Here is a 23,326-nt window from a genome sequence, read left to right on the forward strand (position 1 = left end):
GTCAGCTGACTGTTAGTCGACTGTTGCCATCGGCAATTCAAAAACCACAATTCAAATTTAAATTTGAACTACCGGCTTTTAAACTGTAAGTCAAATGTTGGAAATATTATTCTAATTACCTGCCCTGAAGCAGCTCTCTCTTTCACTTTATGTACGATCCAATTCTTATCTCATGCAAATAATCCCGCCTGTGGGCATATTTATTCGTATTTGTTTTTATTCCACGCTTCGCAAGACCACCGAGCACAGCACATCTATATTTATATATTTATATACATAAGAGCCCAAATGCATAAACAAAGAAGTGCAATCCAAAAGGGAATTGTCGAGAAAACTCTCGCCTCTCCACAAATTTTCACCACATTCCTCGCACGATCATGCAGCGGCCCATTTGTCGCTCCCTCGCTCTTTCCGAAAGCTATTTTTGCGGGGAAAGAATGTGGAAGGTGGAAAAAAGCTGCACAAGCCCGAAACACAAGATCCCTAAAGCTTTGGCAAGGCCTCTTGAATGGCACAGAATTTTCACCAAAATACTTTCAGTTGCGAGCGGACCTCTGCACGGAGTGGAACAAAATCTGAAAACCAATAGAGTACAGTCCGCGGAAAACGTTCATTTAATAGAAGAGCAAGAAAAATATATATATATAATCTAATTTTTCTCATATATACCCTATATATGTATATATTCTGGCTGTGTATATATGAACATAATATATATGCATCAGTGTGTACCAAAAATTGTTATACATAAAATAAATTGCGAAAGAAAGAAATACCATTATCAACTAAAAATAGTGCCTTAATGCTCAAAGGAATATAAATTTTAATAACAAAAAAAAAAACCAAACGACGTGAGCGAATCTTATTAATTAATAGAACCAATAAAAAGGAGGAGAGAGCAAAATCGACACACGCCCGCATGTTCGAGTTAAAGGTTTAGAATCGTAACGAAGAAGAGCCGAACCGAGGATTGAGAACCTGAGTACCTGAAGGAAATCGAAAGATGACTTTCACCCGATTAAAGACTCTGACATTGCTCGTGTGTGCTCTGCTGGCACTGAGTTTTCCCGGATATGTGAATTGCGCTAACAACAAGAAAGGATCGCAGCCAGCGGCGGTGCCGCTTGAGCCAGAGGCCGTCATCGAGGAGGTCAATGCCAAGCAGTTGGAGAAGCTCTTGGCCGACAAGGATTACGTTGCCGTTTTCTGGTGTAAGTGATCCTTTGCCCGATCAGACTTTCCATACTCATCAGTTATACATCATATATATGTATCTATGCTGCATATACGACTATCTATATGTATGCGTGTGCGTGTGTGTAGGTGTGCCATGTGGAGCAAGTAACGGTCCGGTCGGGTATCAAGCTTTTAATGCGAGGCGACCCCCACTCGAAATAGTAACAGAAGCCAGCCATATTATATAAATTTTCGCTAGTAAAATTCGAAGCATTCACATACAACTGAAAATATGTGAAAAATTCGTTGTACGAAATTTCTGAGATTTTCATTCGGTTAATTTTTTATTTTTATTTTTGTCCCCCCTTCCACCACCAATGTTCCCAGTAGCAGTCTGCGGTGCCTTCATCCCCTTTTTCTATCTGATTCTCGTTGGTGCGCTATCTCAGCGTTCTGTTTATGAGTAGAAAAATAGCTTTTGGCTGTGAGAAATTGCCGTCGTCTTTGCCGTCTTCGTTTCTGCGTTCGCTTCAGCGTTTTTTTTTTTTTTTTTTTATATATTTGTTACCCATGCTATTGCTGCTTTTCCTGATGCCATAGCTTTTCCCATTTGGCGCAAACTTTTGGCACGAAAACTGACCGAAAAAAAATGAAAAAAAACTCTCACTTCCTTCCAGTTGGCGACAGGTTTCATGACCTTTTTCAGTAGTCTCCCCAGAACTACATTTACATATCTACGTGCACTTGTACGACTCAGGTTGGATCTATTTTGGGGACTAGAAATTACCTTGCTATGGCTTTCTCTGGAGTAATTTGTCTGGCAGTAAAACTAATAGAAAATTTTGAATAAACAAATTGCCAGAGTCTTAAATACAAAACATATAATTACCTTAAATTTAGACTCTGCCTCCAGGCTTTATTCTTCAATGTCAAAGTTAATAAACAAAAAAATAATGTAAAACCTTTCGCTATAGAAAGCTAATTATACATATGTCCATATGTATGTATATGCCTTGAAGATAGCTTATATGTATATTTCGTTAGCATTGGCGGCAATTCCAAAAATAATTGTTGACAATGAAAAGATTTAAAATTCAAAAGCACCGAACGCCAATGCTTTTGCCAAACAAACGAACCGAATCATGGAACATCTACGCAAATGGCAGCTCATTGAATACTGTCGGCTGTTCGGTGGTAATTAAATCCGAGAAAGGTGAACATTTTAAACGAATTCGAAGAGATCCGCATTATATACAAATGTGTTTATTATTTGTTGATATAAAACGCTATTCATGTTATTGCAATGCATTGTGAAAACACTCGGAACAGGTTCTATCCAATCCCATCCGATTCGAGCAGACTTCCTGCAACGCTTACAAATCGAATCGATTAATTCGTCTGCGTATACGTAATATTTGCATCTGCTCCGTATATTTGGTTGCCCATTAAGGTGGCCGTAAAGAAGGCAATCGGTCTCTGAATTGGCTGTGCTGTTTGATTACTTTTCAAGCAGTGAGGTATTGCCAATGGATCCAATGGATCTCCATATATTCGTAGGCGCAGTATACACATCTAAATATTTTGTTTATTCAGTATGAGCTTCGTATAGATTGTGTAATGAGATTTTTTCGGCCTGGTCTGGCGTGCAACCACCCAAAGCACTTAAAGAGACATTGGCGAACATTGGGCACTGTCTTTGTGTGTGGCTGCTGTTTCATTTCCCTAATAGCGGCTGCTGCATTACACCACAATTTTATGAATTAATTTAGCAATTTTAGCATATTTGTCGGCAGTTGTTGCCCGAATTAATAGCAACGAATTGCTCTGGCTCTGCTGTCATTTCATTTCATTCATTCAGACTGCTTCTGCCCATGCTTCTGCTTCTGCCACTGCCACTGTCGGTACCTTTGCTCTGATGATGATGATGATGATGCATCCTCCATCTAATATAGGCATGAATAATCTTTGGGGCATTTGGTTCTGTTTCTGCTTCTGTTTCTGGTTGTGGTCGTCGTCGTGGTCGTGGTTCTGCTTCTGGCGTCACACGCGACAGTTGCTGCTTGTCAATTGATGTCGGTATCTCTATCTGATCTTGTCTCGCAGCCAGATTATTCATATTCGCATATTCCCTTTTCGGATGCTTTCAGATGCGCGCAGCTGTGTGACCTGTGATAAGGTTTTAGCGGAACTCGAAAAAATCGACGATGACACCGACTCCTTCGGTGTGGACTTTGTGAAAATCAACGACAAACGACTAGCTAAACAATATGGCATCAAGAACTTCCCCGCCCTCACCTACTTCAGGTAGGTACCATCCCAATACGCCCATTAAACACCCCCAGAGATCTAACCGAAAAACGAAAAACTAATAGGGAGAAGGAGCCCATCATCTATGATGGCGATCTCATGGACGAGGAGGGTGTGCTCGATTTCCTAACCTCGCTGGAGGCCATGGATCTGCCCGATCGCATCGAGGAGGTCAATTCCAAGATATTGCAGAAGATCATCGAGGACACTGACTTTGTGGCCGTCCTATTCTGTAAGTCTGCCTGACCTTGATCTGCATATAAACATACATACAAAACATATAAACATGAATACTTCCATATACTGATATTTCTGACCATATCTTTTGGTGGAAATTTGACTTGATGATGTTCTATTTTTAAAGCAGTTGCAGTTTTTAGCGTACACAAACAGTTTAGCTCTCTTGTGACTAAAAAGCATACAACTTAGGTATAGACCGCATACATATATCTACCAATACTGTATATTCTGTTGTGTATATCTACTACCACTTACGCATATGTCTCTATCTCTATCTATCTCTATAAACGTATATATAACTTGTTACTAACCCTAGAACAAAAATGGCGGCAAACTTAACTTAACTTTTATATCTCTCCATATGAATATCTATATTCCGGCGGTGTTTCTTCCCCTGTCTGAGCAAAATTACATACGCGAAATTTATTTATATATATATTTTATCGAACGACTGCAGGTCCAGACCATGAAACATGCCCGCCCCGGGTTATGGGTAAGTTTTTCGTTGTGCATCCTCAACGATCCCAACGATCGTCCTCCTCTTCCGCCAACTCTCTACCTTGAAACTTTTGTTTCCTCTTATTAAATCATTTACAAATTTTCTTAAATTTCCCCCCACCAACATAATTTTCCCCCGATTCGAGTAATGCACAAATGCACTAGAAAAGTTACTGCCTAAATGCCCATGAACCGTAATGTAAATATGTATAGTATATGTTTATATGTCTATCCTAACTATATAACCAATTTAACTTGTCAATCCGGTCCTGTGTGTCATTGCTTGCTAACTTGGAGCCATTTGGAGCGCCACAAGAAGGTGCCATAATTCGCATTCGCTATGGTGGTCCTTTTAATAGTTTTCTGCTAGAAATTCATAGTTAATACGCAATCTATATGGATTTACTGATCTCCTTGGGGGGAAGGGTTAGTAGTTTTAACTAGTAAAACCAATTTTGTACATTTTCACGTTCGCTATCGTCCAAGGCAGACACGAATATTACGTATACGTATAATAATAAACATTACAACAACAGAAACGCTGCAAATGAATGTCTGGGCTCGGCGCCAGATTATGTTTGTGTCCCCATCAGCCCCGCCCCTCGTCACCCTTCTCCTGACCAATCAAAGCCCCAGTCCACCCTATCCCGCGGACAAGCCGTCGGTGGATTTGATGAAGAATCAAACGGGGGAAAAAATAATTGAAAAAATGATTTTCAATTGAAATCAAATAATTTGCTTGTCTTAAATTCTGGGAAATAAACGTGGGCTATTTCGCATGCATAGTATATACAAATGCAACGATGTATGTACATTAATACGGATAGGAGATGGACCTTCTGATGGTTGGCCTTGTCCAACATTTTGGAACAAAAGAAGGAAATCTTTGTATAGGAAAACATAAATTTATTGGCGTATTTAAGGCCCCGCAGAGTCTTGGCACACACACATGCGTGGTTATATATTGGCCAATAACAAAGTATAGAGAACTTATTTATTTATTTATTTTTGTTGTGCTCCCTCTCTGTCCAACACAGCCACCTACAATTTTAGTGTTAAAAATAGAAAACTCAAGCAGTTGGTCGGCCAAGAAAATGGTTTTTTCTTTCTTTTTAATTTGCTTCTCTGGCTGCTGCTTCTGCTGCTGTTATTTTTGCTTGGATCTGAAACAACTAACTATAGAGTGGATCTTTACAGACAAATAAACAGATATACATATCGTACATATATTTAAATATACATACATGTGTATGTATATATCTGGTAGTATCCGCTACACTATCTATAGGTATTTTTATCAAACGCAGACGGCATACAGGGATTTTGTTGTTGTTTTTGCATACTCGTTGATGCGAACAACATGTAGGTGAGACGAGAACACGAAATTGTGGCCCATTGTTGTGCCACCCTCCGTGACACCAGCCCCCGACCATCTACCCCTCTTGCAATTCAGTGTGCCGGGGCAATGGGGCGGGGGCTGCAGACAGACAGCAGTTTTAATTGCTTTTGCATACAGCAATACATCAACATGCCCCACACGAGCGCGAGCCGGCGCGGAATGATTATGGGCAGCAGATCTTAAGTTTTCGCAGCTAAATGCAATGGCACATAATATACAAATATACAGACATGCGATTATGTGTACATAGTGTGCATACGTGAGTCTCCTTCCCGACTGACTTGCACTATTTTTAGTTAAGTGCAACATTTGCCCATGTCTGCGAAGACAGAAGAGCAGACGAACCGCAAAACAAAACTGTCAGAGCCAGAGTCGGAGCCGCATAAACATGTACAATTTTCGAGAGATTCTATATACACTTTGTAGTAAATTATGAGACATTTGTGCGGGCCAATGTGTGCACTGGCCTTGTCACCTTGGCGACACCCACTCAAACACCCATAGAAAATAGACGACTGACTCTGAATTCGAACATTGTGAGGATGCTCTGAATTCAGAAGCTGCATGATTTGACCGATATTCATTATTCCAGAACTGAAGCCACAAGAGTAGATAGAGAGTAGCTGTCTGTGGCAGGCGTGTGGCCACTCACTCGCAAGTTCAGGGGAAAATCAACAGAAAGCAATATTACGTATACGCTGCATGAGGCGGCAAAGCTAAAGCTCGCTAAAGGAGAAGTGCAAACAGATTGATAAAGATAGAAATCGAAACAGAAACGTAATAAGATGGGGAAACAGACAGAAAGAGCAGCAAAAAAAGAGGAGAGAGACAGAGAGAGAGAGAGAGCTTTTAGAGCATTTCTTTTACTTTTATTTTGCCTCTTTTGAAGTGATTTCCGTTACAAAGACAAGCATCTTGCAACAGGTTGCACACAGCGAAGGGGAGGCTGCATAAACAAAAATTGTGTAAATAAAGGAATCGTGTATGGTGAGGCGATTGAGTAACATATCCGCACGATCCAAATGGCTTGCCATAGCTCTTCCTGCATGTGATATCTCCGTAATAACCTTACAACTTACTCAGCATAATCAGAGAATGTTCAATCCGTGCACCCCAGTCAAATTGTTTGTTGTTCTCCCTCAACCCTGTCCGAGACTCCTAGCCCCGTAGTCGTTGCAAGCCGATCCTAATGATCTCTTGTTTGCCACATTCTATGCCTTCCAACCAACCAACCAACAAACCATCGATCGACACAACAGATAAGCAGCAATGCCGCAAGTGCGCCAAGGCGTTGCAGGAGCTGGAGAATATCGACGACGAAGCTGACCAACTGGGCATTGGATTCGTGAAAATACACGACGAGGCTCTGGCCGATGAATACAACTTGGGCGGTCTGCCGGCACTCGTCTACTATCGCCACCAGACTCCGATCATTTACGAAGGTACCAAGTAGACCTAGACCTTCTTCATTCCTCTCACACACACACACACATTCAAGTTCAAAATCCCCAAAAATACAAACATAAACATAAACCCATGCACTGCACAAATCGATATTCATGTCGTTAATATCGAAACTGTGTCTGGTCTGCAGGTGAACTCCAGCGTGAGGAGGATGTCTTGGAGTGGTTGGTGCAGAATAAGTCAACGGGCGACGAGGATGATGTGATAGAAGACGTCACATCCAAGACGCTCGCGACACTGATCAGCAACATTGATAACTTGGTGGTGCTCTTCTGTATGTAGATCATATTGATTATTTTGTGCCATCCATTGGGCATGGATAACCGACTGCTATTAATCCTGCAGATGATCATGGCAATGATGACTCGATGACCGTGTTGGAAGAGCTAGAACAAATTGACGACGACTGCGACAAGCATGGCATACAGTTTGTGAAAATTGACGATGCCAAGGCGGCAGCCGATTACGGAATCGATTCGGTACGAACCCAAAGTGCAAAAGGATATCTAATCCATATCCGTGCGAATGTGTTTCATAAACAAAACAACAACAAAACTTCTTCGATCGGCAGATACCGGCAATTGTTTACTTTGAAAAAGAAATTCCAAACGTTTACGACGGCGATCTCATGGATGAGGAACAAATACTGAAGTGGCTGTTGAGCCAATTGGAACGCGATGAGATCGAGGATGTCACCGATGAAATGCTCGACACAATGATCAAAGAAGGACGCGTCATTGCGGTGCTGTTTTGTAAATATAGTCTCACAATTATACCCATATAGAGCCCAAGAGGCACCACCCCACCCCACCCAACACACAAAACACACATTTTGCTCACAAGCTGTTTTGCAGACGACAACAACGACAAGAAGTCCCAGAAAGTGCTCGAAGAGCTCGAGAACATTGATGACGAGTGCGATGCCCTGGGCATTACCTTCGTGAAGATCGACAATCCCGAGGAGGCCGTTGAATATGGCATCAATAAAGTTCCTAAGCTGATATACTTTGAAAAAGGCATTCCAACTATTTACGAAGGCAACCTGGAGGACGAGGAGAAGCTCCTCAAGTGGCTAACAGACCAAACAAGTTCCGATCAAATCGAGGACATTACCGACGAAATGTTGGACTTGATCATTGAGAAAATGCCCCATGTTGCTGTGCTCTTCTGTAAGTTATTTCAGGCCCACCCATCCCCAACCTTGTGCCGGGATACCATCTCTGTAGATATTCTGTAGATATTCGACAGACTTTGTGTTGTTGTATCTCTGGAATGTGTCTGATGTCTGCTATCTTATGTAGTTGTAACAATTCTGCCGACTGCTCGATGTGCTTCCACGTAATCATTTTCAAATGCGCGCTTCAAAAACTAATCAACTTAATCTAAGAACCGGAAATCGAATAGTTCTTCCCATTAAAGAAATTTACGAGTAGTTTGTAGGTTTTCAAGTTACAAGTTGAGCTAGGCTCCAGTTAGATGCATTCTATGTAGATTCAATTCCTTTTTTAGTTACCTAAACTAAGTTAATTCGATTAACTCATTCTGAAATAATTTTCGCAGACGACAAAGACCAAAAGAAATCACAGAAAATCCTCGCAGAATTGGAAAACATCGACGATGAGTGCGATCAGAATGATATTGCCTTTGTCAAAATCGATGATGACAAGGAGGCCAAAGAATGGGGTATCGATGAGATACCCTCGATTGTACTCTTTGAACGTGGAATTCCACACATCTACGAGGGTGATCTGATGAAAGAGGATGAGCTGCTTGGCTGGTTGGTGCACCAGAAGCGCTATTCCGAGATTCCCGAAGTCACCGATGAGATGAAGGACAAATTGGTCGAGAATACCGAGCATCTGGCGGTTATCTTCTGTAAGTTATTCACAATCATGCACTCCTATCTATAATAATGAAATGTTCCCTCTCTTGCCACAGATGACAAGGACGATAAGCAGGACATGCGCATCCTTAACGAGCTGGAGAACATTGACGATGAGCTGGAGAAGGAGGGAATTGTCATTGTGCGAATCGATAATGCCGCCGAAGCCAAGGAATACGGTCTCGACCATTTGCCCGCCCTCATCTACTTCGAGAACAAAATCCCCGCCCTCTATGAAGGCGATCTGATGAATGAGGATGAGGTGCTGGAGTGGCTGCTGGTGCAGAAGAAGACCGCCACCATTGAGGAGGTCACCGATGAGATTCTCGTCAACCTGATCAACGAGCACGAATATGTCGTTGTCTTCTTTACGGGTCCCTGCGAGCCGGGCGAGACCTGTGACCACACCCTGAACGCCCTGGAAACCATCGACGATGAGTTGGATGAGGCTGGAATCATTTTCGTTACCACTGAGGATACCGGAGTCGCCAAGAAATACAATGTCAAGAACTATCCACGTTTGGTGTTCTTCAGAAACCGTGACCCACTGCACTTCACCGGGGATCTGGATGATGAGGACGAAGTATTGGCCTGGATCACCGACGATGAGACCCTCGAGATTCCTGGCAAGATCGAGGAGGTCAATGTGAAAATGTTGGATAAGATTTTGGCTGAAAACGATCACGTCGTCGTGTTCTTTTGTGAGAATTATTTAACATAAAATCTCTCCATGAAAATCTTTGACTAACAGGAAATTGTTTTGATATTTCCACAGATGTCGAAGGCGATAAGAAGGCTCAGAAAATCCTTAACGAATTGGAGAACATCGATGACGAGTGCGAGGAAAAAGACATTGACTTTGTAAAGACATCCGACGATGATATTGATAAGGAATACGATTTGCCCGGTCTGCCGGCACTTGCATTTTATAGACATAAGTTTAGAACAATTTACACCGGTAAATGAATCGAATAATTTTTAGCTATTTAGCATCTATTTATCTATTGATCTAACGCTCTATTTGTTCAGGTGACCTGATGAAGGAAGAGGAAATTCTGGAATGGGTTATTGATTTGCATGAGTCTACTGCGGATGTCATTGAGTCGGTCGATCGTAAGACCCTACAGGTCCTGATCAACGATGTTGAGCACTTGGCTGTGTTCTTCTGTAAGTGTTTATCTAATGGAATATTGCCAAAGAATATTAGATTATTGGATATTTAATTTATCCCCCCACAGATGATGATGAATGCGAATCGTGTTCGGATATCTTGGATGAGCTGGAGAACATCGACGATGATACGGATAAGCATGGCATTCAGTTTGTCAAATCGAACGATGTTAAGCTGGCCCATGAGATTGGCATTTTCGCATTCCCAGCTTTGGTGTACTACGAGACGGGGGTCCCGATCATGTATGATGGTAAGTAGACACAGCAAACACGCTGCACATGACCCTGGAACAACTAAAGGATTTTGTATCTAATTTGTATTCACTTCTAGGTAATCTCAAAAATGAAAATCGCGTGCTGCAGTGGTTAATCAATCAAAAGAGTAAGCCTTCTTGTTTCAAATGTGTTCTCTGCTTTCTAACTCACGCTCATAAGCCAAACATTCAGTACAAAATCAGTTGAATTAGGTCCCAAAAAAATATAAAATATCAAGCATAAAATATGGACATATCCAAAGATCATCTACCCGTTTATTGCCATGTCAGAGTGCAAAACGTAATGAAACTTTTCGATATAGGCAACGATGACGATGGAAGTGATGAAAAGATTGTTAAATTGAGCTATCCCAAAGAGAGCGATGAGGATAAGCGGGAGAGATTGAGGCGTCTCCAGCTAGCGATCCGCAGAAAACAGAGATTGCGAAAGAACAAACGACACAATGACAATGACGGTGACGAAAATGGTGACGGTGACGAAAATGGTGACAGTGACGAGGACGATAATGATGAGGATAATGAGGATACAAATGGGGAGGACGAAAATGAAAATGGGGAGGATAATGAAGAAGAAAACGATGATAATGATGAAGAAAACGATGATAATGATGACGATAATGAAGATAATGATGACGATAATGATGATGATGAAGATAATGATGACGATAATGATGATGATGAAGATAATGATGAAGAAGATGATGATAATGATGAAGAAGATGATGATAATGATGAAGAAAACGATGATAATGATGAAGAAAACGATGATAATGACGATGACGATAATGAAGATAATGATGACGATAATGATGATAATGAAGATAATGATGACGATAATGATGATGATGAAGATAATGATGAAGAAAATGATGATAATGATGAAGATAATGATGATGATAATGATGATAATGAAGATAATGATGACGATAATGATGATGATGATGATAATGATGATGATGATAATGATGAAGAAGATGAAAATGGAGATGGGAAAAAAGACAATAACGATAACGATGACGAAGACGATAACGATAAAGACAATGACGATAACGATAACGATGACGATGACGAAGAAGAAGATGTGAAAAGTAAGCCAAAATATAGGCACACGGCAAAGGGCCGAACGATACATCGCCTGGCTGATCTATGCTCGGGTCGGCTTATAGATGAAATAGGTAATACCTGAATGTGAGTTGCCACTGATGCACTAACCGAAGTTGTCCCATGTTGACTCCGCCACCTCTGTTACTCTCCTCTCCGCAAACTCCCACACACACACACACACAGACAAACATACTCGAAACTTTCGACTACAGTTAATTTCATTGTCTATCTACAGACTTGGGTGAAAGGAAGTCAAAAAGTAATGCATTTAGCCCAGGTAACCAGCCCTCCCCCCATATATACAAACTCATACCTGATATCTGATATCAGATATCTGCATCTTAGTCGTTGTGTAGCGCATTGCTTCTGTGCTAAAGCAATCTCATGTGAGGGACACACACACACACAAGCAATTGGGAACACAGTCATGGCCAATAATACTCGAACCCCGTCAATGTTTGCCCTCTGAATGTTAAACCCCCCCTAACCAAAGCTTTAACCCACACCCAGTTCTTAAGTCTGGAAAGTCTTTGGTACATCAACAAAAAAATATTGAAGAATAATTGAAAATATTTTAAATCATAGCTGACACAATGTTTGAAATTATTTAAACAATGGAACTTACTATCGTCTATTTGTATTTTGGAAAAGTCAATTCATACGTTAAATTAGACGAACAAAAAATGTGTTAATAACTATTCTGTTTGGTTTATTTATTTTCTCTTAATACTTTAAGTAATCGTTCTGTTTGTTTAATTATAATGATTAATCTCGAACCCGCTTTGACCTACAAAAATATCTATATGAAAACAAAAACAACCAAAAATGCAACATGCAAGTGAAAAATACAGTGGATAAAAATGTACAGCCCCAGGCTACTAAACTCGATATAGAAAATCAATATGAACTAGAATCGAACTCTGAATATCTGAAAATCCGATACCTGTACAGTCAGCATCAAAAGCATTTTGTCAGTTATTAGTTGTGATATCTATTGTACAATCTAAATAATACGAAAATCGAAAATTAATTTTAAACAATTCAAAAATCTGTTCCATTCATAAAGCACGCTTCTTATACTCTATAGAACAAGGAAACTTTCAACTTTCAAGCTTTGAATTATCAAGTTTGGAAATAATGAAAATCGAATCGAAATCGTACTAACTGCTCTCTTTCACTGTCTCTCTGTCTTTCTCTCTCCTCTCTCTCGCACTCTGTGGTTATTTCGGAGGGGTTTGAAGAAAAAGAAAAGAAACAATTTTGAGAGCAAGTTAACGAATTTTTGTTCTTATTTCCGCCTATACTCTGATGCACTCTTGTTTTAACGTTCTGTTATTTTGATGATGATTTATCGCAATGAACCTTCTGTTGTTAGTGAACCAAAAAAAAAAAAAAAAAATAAAAAATTAAAAAAAAATACAACAAAAAATCTCTTAAAACTAAACAATCTGACAAAATGTTTTTGTTTGTTTGCCCACACAGATGACGAATGTTTCTATGTTGGATTGGGTCATGACGGCCATTCAGCTAAGCGCGGCAACAATTTCGTGCCCAACGATTACAAACCATTCCAATGCTGTCCAACCAAATTGGAGAAGTCAACGAAAGTTCCTAAAATGACGGCCCAGCGGATCGGACACAGTGACGGCGATCAGGGCAAGCGAGCGGGCGGCGTCGGCGGCGGCAACTTCCAGTTCGCCGCATCGGCGGCCAGCAAGCCCACCAAGAAACCAGAGCCGGCCAGCAAGCCAGTGCCGTCCAAGAAGCAGGCCAAGCGCACTACCCAGGACAATGATGAGGATGACGACGACGACGATGATGGCGATGATGATGACAAGCCCCTGGTGAAGGTCTCGTATGCCAACAAGCGATCGGGAGGCGGCAGCAACAAGCCACAGGCTGGCAAGAAGCCCGTCGCCAAGAACGACGACGACGAGTCCCTGGAGTTGGAGAAGTCGTCCAAGCAGAAGTCGTCCAAGAAGTCCGGCAAGCTGAATGTTAAAACCGGTACGTAGTCCTCGGACTATCGGACTATCCCTCGATGTCATTGCAGACTGTTGCCCATCCTCCCTATACCACCCACCCGCCAAGACACAGACCAGATCATTCTTAGTGGCTCTAGCCAGCTCATTGTCCTGTAGCAATTCTCATTGTTGTTGTTGTTGTGCCCATACTCAGACACGTACAGACACACGCACAATTTGGTCGTTACTTTATTTGTTTATTTCTCTTCTCTTTTCTCTCTCTTTTGTGTCTTGCAGGCGTTAATTTTTTCCAAAATCGACTAAAAAATTTGTATGACCTCATTTTTCAGGATATCTCTCTGTGGGAGTAAGGCAGTTTAACTGAGAATGTAAAGCCCAGTTGCTAAATCAGTTGAATAGTTCAGTTGATTGTATGATTGAATGATGTATGCCATACTCAAAGTAGCACGTATACGCACTGTTCTCAACCGATACCAAAAACACTACCAAACCAAACCAATGCCAATGCCAAAACCAAAGCCAAACCAACAAAACCAAGCCAAGCCTGTATAACCATCAAAAGAACCTTCAATGACAGGTTTCTATTTAAATATGTATGTTTAACTATCATCAATGTGTGACTGCCATAGGACAGTAACTGAATAACCTGTGAATCCGCATGGCTGTGTGTATATAAACATTATGCCCATCCCTGCGAGTGCTTGGGCGCAGAGACTACACATTTTTATGTACATCCTCCTTGGTATCCGATCAGATCATTGTCCGCACAACTCTTTGTTCCACGTTGAGAAGATCTTTCGATAGCAGATTCACACGCAACTCAAAATAAACATAAACTAATGAACAAACACCAAACACCAAACCAACAAAAAAACATAAAAAAAAGCACACAAAACTAACATAAACTTTGTTGATATTTTCGCTACAACTATCTTCGTGAGCTGTGCCCCAGCTCTGTAGTTCTATAACTAAACTAAAACCCAACATTTGTTGCATTTTGTCAATGGATTACAACAAAAACTTTGTTCAAACTAAATGCAATTAGTGCAACAACAAAAAACTATCAATCTTCTGAGAACTTTCACTTGTATACTATTTAGCCAGTCAGCTTTGTTATTAACGTTTGTCAGCAATCAGCAATTGTCAATAACAAGAGCGTACGTACACTTTTTGATACTACTACTTTTTGTCGCAATATACAATTTACATATTAATGTAGCTAGTCTAATTTAAAGAAGCCAAAGCAAAAGCTCAAGCTAAAGCCAAAGCTAGAACTAAAACAAACCAAACGAAATGAAATAAAATAAAATGAAACGAACCAAAACGGATAAATATTTTTTGAAGCAATTTACAATTTGCAATGGCAAACAAAACTGTTAACTATTTTAACTTGAAAATGTACAGATGAGAGCCTACAAACCATTTCTATATACAATGCATACACACACACATACAGAGCCATATACAAACACATATACACATTTTGTAGCTAGATATTTATGTACGAAACACACAATAGCCAGATATGTTGCAGCATGCACGTGGTGCAGAGCGTATACTTAATTTTACTGTAACCTGTTACAAAGTCAAAGACTTCTCGCTGAACAATGGCCTCGCATGCAATGTAGCCAGCCATTTAGTTTCATTTGTTTTCTTCTGAGAGCGATGCGATGCCTCCCCGCTCGCTGTTATATTTGTTATCGGTATTTGCGAAATACCGAATATATATATATATATATCTTTATGTTAGCTAAACTTTATAACTCTGTCACTAAATCCTACTTCTGTAAACCCCTTTTTTTATGTTGAACAGCAGCCTCAAAGATCAAGATCAAGCTCAAGCGAATGTATTTTTGTTAAACGGATTTTCAAAGCTGAAAAATTGAAAATCGAAAATTATAAGAACCGAAAGCACATTTTTTGTAAAATTAAGCTCCACAAATCAATTGTAAAAATTCACAATAAAATGCCATCGAAATCAAATGAATTTAGGTTCTCTTATTTAAGCAAATCTAAAAATCCCAAAATCCACACAATTTTTGGTTGTTTTTGTCAAAGGAAACAAGAAAAAAGTATTAGCTGTGATTTAAATATTTTCAAACAGATCCAAAGGGAATTAAAAATTATTTTAAAATGTGGGAATATACTATGTAAATTGAAAATGTATATTTTTTAACAATTTCCATATAAAAAAAATGGGCCACCAAATGTGGCCATAAATTATGGACTAATGGAAGTGGGGTTTGGGGAACGTTGGCAAGCTGCCCATTTCGAATTATCATACTTGGGGGTGGCGGTTAAGGAAGACAAAGAAACCATTAATTTTTTGTATATATAACATTCAAGATAAACTCATGATTGATTGACAAACTGCAGCCAACAGGTATGTGCCATGAAATGGCTGAACTGCTGATATGTCTACAAATATCTAATTGAGCATATACCAATAACATTCATTACTTTTTCGTGTTTCACAAATAGGCAACCTCGAAAGCAACCAAGAGGTCTTCAACTGGATTCTCGAGCAGAAGGCCGACCAAAGCATTGAGCTTATTAATCGTGATCAACTCCTTGAATATATAGGCACCAAAGACTTTTTAGCGGTTGTATTTTGTAAGTATACACTTAGCAGCTCAGCCAAAGGCTAAGATAAAGGCTAAGGCTAAGGTATCTAGGCAGCATATATCTAAGCATCTATCTAAGCGCGCCCACTAAAAACTGTAACTGCCCAAAACAACAACACAAGCAAAATCAAGTTACCACTAAGATAAACATTTAAACCATATTGTACTGTATATATCTGTCCGTGTTGGCTGATATAACCCATGTACTATAAATCTGAATTGTGCTTGCAGACAAAGAAGACGATCCCGACTCGCCTCGCGTGCTGCGACACATCGAACTAATCGACGACGAGGCCACCGAGTATGGCATTTATATAGTGAAAATGCACGACAAACTGATGGCCAAGAAGTACGGATTCAGGAATCCCCCTGGTCTGACCTACTTCCGCAAGGGCAAGTACATTAACTACGACGGCGACATCGATGACGAAGAGGAGGTACTCGACTGGCTGACCAGTCCGGCCAACATGGAGATGACCGATCACATCGAGCAGGTCAACCGCAAGATGTTTGAGAAGATTCGCAAGAACTCGGACTACGTGGCCGTCATATTCTGTGAGTACTGATTATGCCGTGTAGTTGTGGAACAGGTCCATAGGTTGATCCACAACTGCACTTTAGATAGCGACGAGTGCAAGCAGTGTCCTCGCGTGCTCGCCGAGGTGGAGCACATTGATGATGAAGCGGACAAGGCGGGCATTGACTTTGTGAAGATCGACGACAAGCAAATGGCCAAGGAGTTTGGAGTCTTCGCCCTGCCGGCCATTGTATTCTTCAAGCCCACATCGAAGGAGCCAGTTATATACGCCGGTAGGTTAATCCATATAAAACTCATCTGGGAAAATCATTTAATATATGCTCTATCTATCTGCACTGTGTAGGGGATCTTTATGAAGAAGAACAGATCCTCACTTGGTTGATCACGCAAAAGGATCCAAGTGGAGATGTGATTGAAGATCTCGAAGGCGATCGACTCGTTCACTTGATCGAAGAGTCTGGCTCCATAGCTGTCTACTTCTGTAAGTTCACATCCACGGCACCAAAGTCTCTCCTAGATATGGCGACTTTTCTATTAAACTATGAAGCGTAAGGTACTCAATGCTGCATTCGGTTTGGTGATGATCAATTCACACAAAGTACATTTGAAAGATTGTTTAAATGTCAATGTCCATGTGGATCGTCCATAGAATTAACTAGCTGTTTGTCACATTTCGTGTGGTGTGTACTTTGGAGGATTGATGATCACGCTTTTGCGCAAAAAGTTTGCAGCGAACTCTGTGTAATTGTAGTTAACATTTTAGACTGGAAACTAGTTTAAGCCACTTATCGCGCTCTGTGTATCTAACCAATCAAGACTTTATTTATATTTCTATTTACGAATATGATCTCTCTGAAATCTCAAACAAAAAACAACACAATAATTGCTCAAAAACCAACAACCAACCAACCAACCAATCAAATACCGAAATGTAGGGAACAAAACAAAGTGCGACATTTGCACCTCGAAAGCGGCTCGCAAGGCCCGACTGAAAAAGGAACGCGAACAGCATCAGCAGGAGGGTGGAGCTGCCAGTGCGGCTGCCGCCTTTGGCAGCGAAACAGATCCTGGCGAGGCGGCTGCTGGTGGGGCAGATGGGTCAGCAGCGGCGGCTGCATCAACGGATTCATCAGCTGGCAAGCATGAAGATGGTAGTGTGCACCTTTCTGTATAGATCGTGCAACTGGAATGAGTCCAAGAATGTTTAACCACATAACCAAACACCTCCTATAGCCATCCATCCGCACAAAAACACACGCACCACAACAACCTCTCCAATTTGTACAGTGAATGTTCCGCACTCTCGAAACTCCACCCAACTATCTCTCTTTCGCCCAACCCTCTCTGTATATCTCTCTCTCGGTCTGTCATACCTGAAACCCTTTATCTATCGTCTTTAGTCGTGCTGTTCCTGTTGATCCTACTCTGCTTTGTATTGTGTATTATATACTCGTAAAACTCTGTAAGAAGACAAGTTCTCATGCTACCCCGTCAACTTCTGCTGTGCTTTAGTTTATGTGTAGTGCTTGCCAATAGTATGTTGTCCTAGCCCGTACCCGTACCCGTCCATGTGCAGTGTTTGTTGAGTAATGTGTTTATTTGCAAACCCTCGACGGTGACATCCAGATGCCGATGGCTGTGAGCAGTGCACCAAGGTCCTGGAGGAGCTGGAGAATATCGACGATGACTGCGACAAGCATGGCATAACGTTCGTGAAGACCAGAGACTTCTCTGTGGCCGATGGCTACGGCGTCCACGAGTATCCGGCATTGGTCTACTTCGAGGGAGGAATACCCAATGTCTTTGAGGGTACTACTCATCTAGTTCAATATCTGTGTAAGAGCTATCCTAAGCAATATCTTTCGTCTTAGGTGAGCTCAGCGAGGAGGAGGAGGTGCTGCAGTGGCTGATCACACAGAAGACCGAGGATCGCATCGAGCTGATCACACGGCAGATGCTCGAGACTATGGTGGAGGAGACCCAATATCTGGCCGTGTACTTCTGTGAGTAGCACCACGATCGCATCTTGATCTGATCTGCATATCAACTGTTTTGAAGCACTGTATCATATTCTCACACACTCTGAATTGTTATATTCCCACCCGCCCGTCCTCAAAACCAAACATCGCACACAATCCACAAACAAATATCCAAAAAAAATATGCATCTACCTTGACAAAAAACAAACAAAAACAAAACCGAAACCTGAACCTCACTCAGTACCGCCAGAGCGCAAGGGGAAGCAACCTGCCTTCTGTCGCAGTTTCTGTTCACCCTCTAGTCTTAAAGAAAGCAACCTGACCACCAACACCACCACAAAACACTCATCCAGCCAATTCGTACAAAGCTACATATCACGTAAAAGAAAACGTATCCAAAAACAAGGTATTCCGTGTGTACAAATACAAATCTCGCAACTCCCAACGCATGTTCGATTCGAGCTCTAACCGCGCCTAACCATCAGTAGGAGCTCTGTTCTATGTTCTATCCAAGAACTATCTATCTACATATTCTTTACTTTACTAAAACCAGCCTTCCAACGTATTACGACCAAACTAAATTTTGTTTCTGTTTTCACAATTGAATGTCCGTCCATTAGAAAAACTTATGATTAGACGTTGCGAATCGGTTGCGAATTTGCTGAAATTTAGTTTGGACGCGAATACCTTAGTTTTACGGCGTTTTCTTTTTGCCTCTCCTCACACAATCGCCTAACCACTTCTTTCGCTTGTCACTGAGCAATGCACATTGCACATTGTACACTCATCTTACGAGAATGTCTAAAGAAATGCTTTCTCTTCGATAGACAAAATCAATTGCAACATCTGCGACCAGATATTGGAGGGGTTGGAGCTAATCGATGACGAATGCGATGTCTTTGGCATACACATGGTCAAAATCCAGGATCCGCAGTTGGCCAAACGCTATTCCATCAAAACCTTCCCTGCCTTGGTTTATTTCCGGTGAGCAGGCGTCTCTCACTAATGACATAAAGATAGCAACATTTACTTATTACTAGCAATGGCAATCCTCTGCTGTTCGAGGGTGACCTCCAGAATGAGCAATCGGTCTTGGAGTGGCTGATCGATGACGACAATCGTGAGTTGGCCGACGAAATCGAGGAGGTCAACGAGCGCATGTTGGACCGTCTGATGGCCGAGTCCACCCTCTTGGTGGTTTTCTTTTGTAAGTTAATTACGGAGTAAGCTAAGAGCTCGTATCTAATGTCTTCCATCCACTCAGATGATGATGACTGCGCTGAGTGCGAGGAAATTTTGGAGGAACTGGAGGAGATCGATGGAGAGGCCGATATGTTTGGCATTGATTTTGTGAAGATAGCCAGCATGGAGGCAGCCAAGAAATACGAAATTGTCAATATACCTTCTCTGGTGTATTACCGGTAAGAAATCATTGCAATTAAGACGTTACGTTATATGCGCCTTAACCGTATCCATTGTAGAAAACAAGTACCCGTCCTGTATGACGGGGATATGCATCAACATGACAAGGTCCTCACATGGCTTACCTCTCAAGATGTATTCGAAATCAAGAACGAAATAGAGGAGGTCAACCGCAAAATGCTGGACAAGCTGCTCGAAGAGAATGAATTCCTATCGGTGTTCTTTTGTAAGTGCAAAGTGCAGACAGCTCTGATCTCAATATAATATCTCAATATATCCCACTTAGATGAGCACAATCATCCGGACAGCATCGCCTCGCTGGAGAAGCTTGAGAACATCGACAGCGAGACGGATAATCTGGATATTACGTTTGTGAAAATGGCCGACTCGCGCTATGCCAAGAAATGGGGCGTCACAAAACTGCCAGCTATGGTCTACTTCCGTCGCCGCTTCCCCAGCATCTATAGAGGTGAGTGACCTTGAGTTTAGGATGAATCAGAGAACTCCAATTGAGAGCCTGCCTTCTATCAGGTGATCTACTATCCGAGGATGAGGTGCTGGAGTGGCTGCGCAAGAATCGATTCCGCCAGCCCGAGCTGAACATTTTTATGTATGCGCTGATTGCCCTGGCGCTGGCCTTTGTCATGTACACGGCCTTCCTTCTGCAGTGCTTTAAGCCAGCACCACCGCCACCCGTTCAGCATCCTAAGCAGTCGTGAGCGGATTGGCTGAGAGCACTGGGGGAAATCGGGAGCAAGTACTGAAATATGTTCTACGATCTACTATCAAGGAGGGGCTTCGTGACGAGAGCGAATCAAACCTGAAATGAACATCGAATATCAACACCACCACCACCACTATTGCAATCACACACAAACACACACACACACACATGTATATGTATATCGATCTATCATCCGATGGTCTAAATTAGACGCCGATACAAACGACTGCTGTGCCTGGGCCAGGACTGGACTGGACCCCAAATAAAGACGATGCGTTGGATATTTTCCAATATCTTTTGAGACAGTTTGAGAACAACTTTGTTGAGCTCTGATATACATCGATATATCAATATATCCACAATCATATGCATATCATCCGTAAAATCATTTGTCTTCGAAATTCATTTGTGCACTTAAAGGAGAATCAAATAAAAAAGAAAACACTCAAGTCATAGTAATTACTTTAAATTAAATTTAAATGCCATAATATTGTTTAATAAATGCCAATGATAATTTTTACAGTAAAACCGTTATGAATTAATGTAATTAATAAAATATTGGATGATATTACACCCCCCGTCCGCCACTTTTAATATCCGCTCCCTGTCCACACACCATAATTGTAGGCACATTCGAGTATGTTCGCATGTCCGCACTGAGTACAGAAAAAAACCAGAGGTGGTGTCATGTGGGGCCTTTGGCAACAGAGAAAAGTGCTGAAAATAATTATTGAAGTTATCAGGCAGCACTGAAGCCCTCTCCTCACGATAGCACTTGGATTCCCAGACACACACCCAACAGCTTTGGCTGTCGGCGAAAACAAAATAATTATGCCAACTGAATTTTCAGCTCGGCAACTACCTTTGATGGCTCAAGGCGAACCATCGCTAGAATGTACCGACTGGTAATGGAAAATATATGCACATGGATATTTAGCTGGCAAAGTGGAGATATCATTTCGTAAAGTTCAGTACGTAACCCCCCACAAAATTATCATCCATCTTTAGAATTACTAGCCGCAAAGCTCTAAAATATTCGCCAGCTCTTTACCTGATATTCAACCCGAGTCGGAGCTCTAAGAACTTAATACGAGTATTTGGCTATTTGCTGATATCTCTATCTAGATATCAAGTGGGCCCCCCGACTATAAAAAGTGAGTGTATGGTCACTCCGCTAGTTAGTTGAGTTCTCTTCACTCGATATGGCCGTCTCACAGCTGATCGTGGCCAAGATTGTGGCCATTGTGGTTCTGCTGGTGGTCACCCTGATCTTCTGCTTTCTGCCCTATTTCCTGGATCGCTTCTACAAGTGGACGAAGCGCGCCAAGGGAAATGCCCGCGAATTTATGGTTGTGCTCTGCCTACTCAACTTTGGCGGCGGTGTTCTCATAGCCACTACCTTCATACACATGCTGCCGGAGGTGGTCGAGCTGGTGAATGCTCTGCAGCAGTGCAGGATGCTGGTGCCCACACCATTCGGCCTGCCGGAGGTGCTTCTCTGTACGGGCTTCTATTTGATGTACTTCATCGAGGAGACCATGCACTTTGTGGTGCGCCGAAGGCAGCTAAGAAAGCGCCAGGTCGCGAAGGTGCTTGTGCAAGTCGTGCAGGACGGTCAGGGTCAGGAGCAGGATCCTCAAACGGATTTAGTAGTCGCGCAGCAGGAGCCGGAGGAGCCCAACTGGCTACGTGGACTGGGCATTATCGTGGCCCTGTCCCTGCACGAACTGTTCGGCGGCATGGCCATTGGCCTGGAGATGAGCGTGGACACGGTCTGGTTCATGTGTGGCGCCATTGCCGTCCACAAGCTTGTGCTGGCCTTCTGCATTGGCATGGAGATCATGATGGCTCACACCCGATGGCTGATCGCTGTCATTTACCTGCTGGTCTTTTCCATCGTCACGCCCATTGGCCTGGGCATTGGGATTGCAGTCAGCGAGACATCGAGTGCGAATGAGCCGAGCACGGCCTCGGGAATCCTTCAGAGCCTCGCCTGCGGCACTCTGATCTATGTGATCTTCTTTGAGATTGTGGCCAAGAACCATGCCGGCTGGCGGGTCTTTCTCTCCTCATTGGTGGGATTCATCCTGATGTTTGGCCTCCAGATAGCAAGTGAGTCAACGAAATAGTTTGTCATATAAGCGAATCTCTAAACAGTCATTGATCTCCTTCTTGCAGTTGGTGAGGCCAAGGGCAAGAGCCACTACGTATGCCCATAGCGGCTGTGCACATCTCTGGCTTCAGGGCAAGCCTCTCATGGCTGAGAAAATTTAACCTTGGTATGGTTAGACTTGTAGTTATCTGGTTTATATATTTAGAATAATTTATGTCCCTCTTGAAGCTGAGAATCTATCAATCATATCGAAGATAAGCCAAAATAACCAATACATCCCCAAATTCCCATACTTTATGCAACTGTTTTTTGAACATCAAAGGTATTGCGGGATTAAAAGGTTAGGCCACCTGTCTAAAAGATAAATTGTACCATGTTTGGTTTGGTGCGGGTCTGCGGGTGACTCTTCCCCATATCAATCAGTAA

At 42.0% G+C, this 23,326-nt stretch overlaps 2 protein-coding genes across 17 annotated transcripts; both read left to right on the plus strand.

Annotated features, from left to right (window-relative positions):
• The first annotated feature begins 550 nt into the window (after positions 1 to 550).
• LOC111078586 (protein PFC0760c) lies at positions 551 to 21,315 on the plus strand. 16 transcript variants are annotated; one of them, XM_041593349.1, is made up of 28 exons: positions 551 to 1,211; positions 3,324 to 3,480; positions 3,549 to 3,715; positions 4,181 to 4,216; positions 6,880 to 7,062; positions 7,215 to 7,358; positions 7,430 to 7,563; positions 7,656 to 7,836; positions 7,939 to 8,253; positions 8,645 to 8,959; positions 9,023 to 9,667; positions 9,742 to 9,924; positions 9,996 to 10,133; positions 10,205 to 10,387; positions 15,982 to 16,113; positions 16,356 to 16,679; positions 16,746 to 16,934; positions 17,006 to 17,143; positions 17,598 to 17,813; positions 18,289 to 18,471; positions 18,534 to 18,665; positions 18,883 to 19,047; positions 19,469 to 19,625; positions 19,682 to 19,848; positions 19,906 to 20,062; positions 20,123 to 20,289; positions 20,350 to 20,532; positions 20,595 to 21,315. In XM_041593349.1, exons 1-28 carry the CDS (start codon positions 1,004 to 1,006, stop codon positions 20,780 to 20,782), a joined length of 5,487 nt encoding a protein of 1,828 aa, XP_041449283.1. In that variant the 5' UTR covers positions 551 to 1,003; the 3' UTR covers positions 20,783 to 21,315. The 16 variants fall into 16 exon arrangements, with proteins under 16 accessions (XP_041449283.1, XP_041449284.1, XP_022229055.2 ...); XM_041593350.1 differs by lacking the exon at positions 4,181 to 4,216; XM_022373362.2 differs by lacking the exon at positions 18,883 to 19,047 and having other exon boundaries at positions 552 to 1,211.
• A 664-nt stretch (positions 21,316 to 21,979) lies between these two features.
• LOC111078567 (zinc transporter ZIP1) lies at positions 21,980 to 23,034 on the plus strand. The gene is made up of 2 exons (XM_022373316.2): positions 21,980 to 22,899; positions 22,966 to 23,034. Exons 1-2 carry the CDS (start codon positions 21,990 to 21,992, stop codon positions 23,004 to 23,006), a joined length of 951 nt encoding a protein of 316 aa, XP_022229008.2. The 5' UTR covers positions 21,980 to 21,989; the 3' UTR covers positions 23,007 to 23,034.
• The last annotated feature ends 292 nt before the right edge of the window (positions 23,035 to 23,326 follow it).

This window comes from Drosophila obscura, unplaced genomic scaffold, assembly GCF_018151105.1.
Source record: "Drosophila obscura isolate BZ-5 IFL unplaced genomic scaffold, ASM1815110v1 contig_186, whole genome shotgun sequence".
Taxonomy (NCBI): domain Eukaryota; kingdom Metazoa; phylum Arthropoda; class Insecta; order Diptera; family Drosophilidae; genus Drosophila; species Drosophila obscura.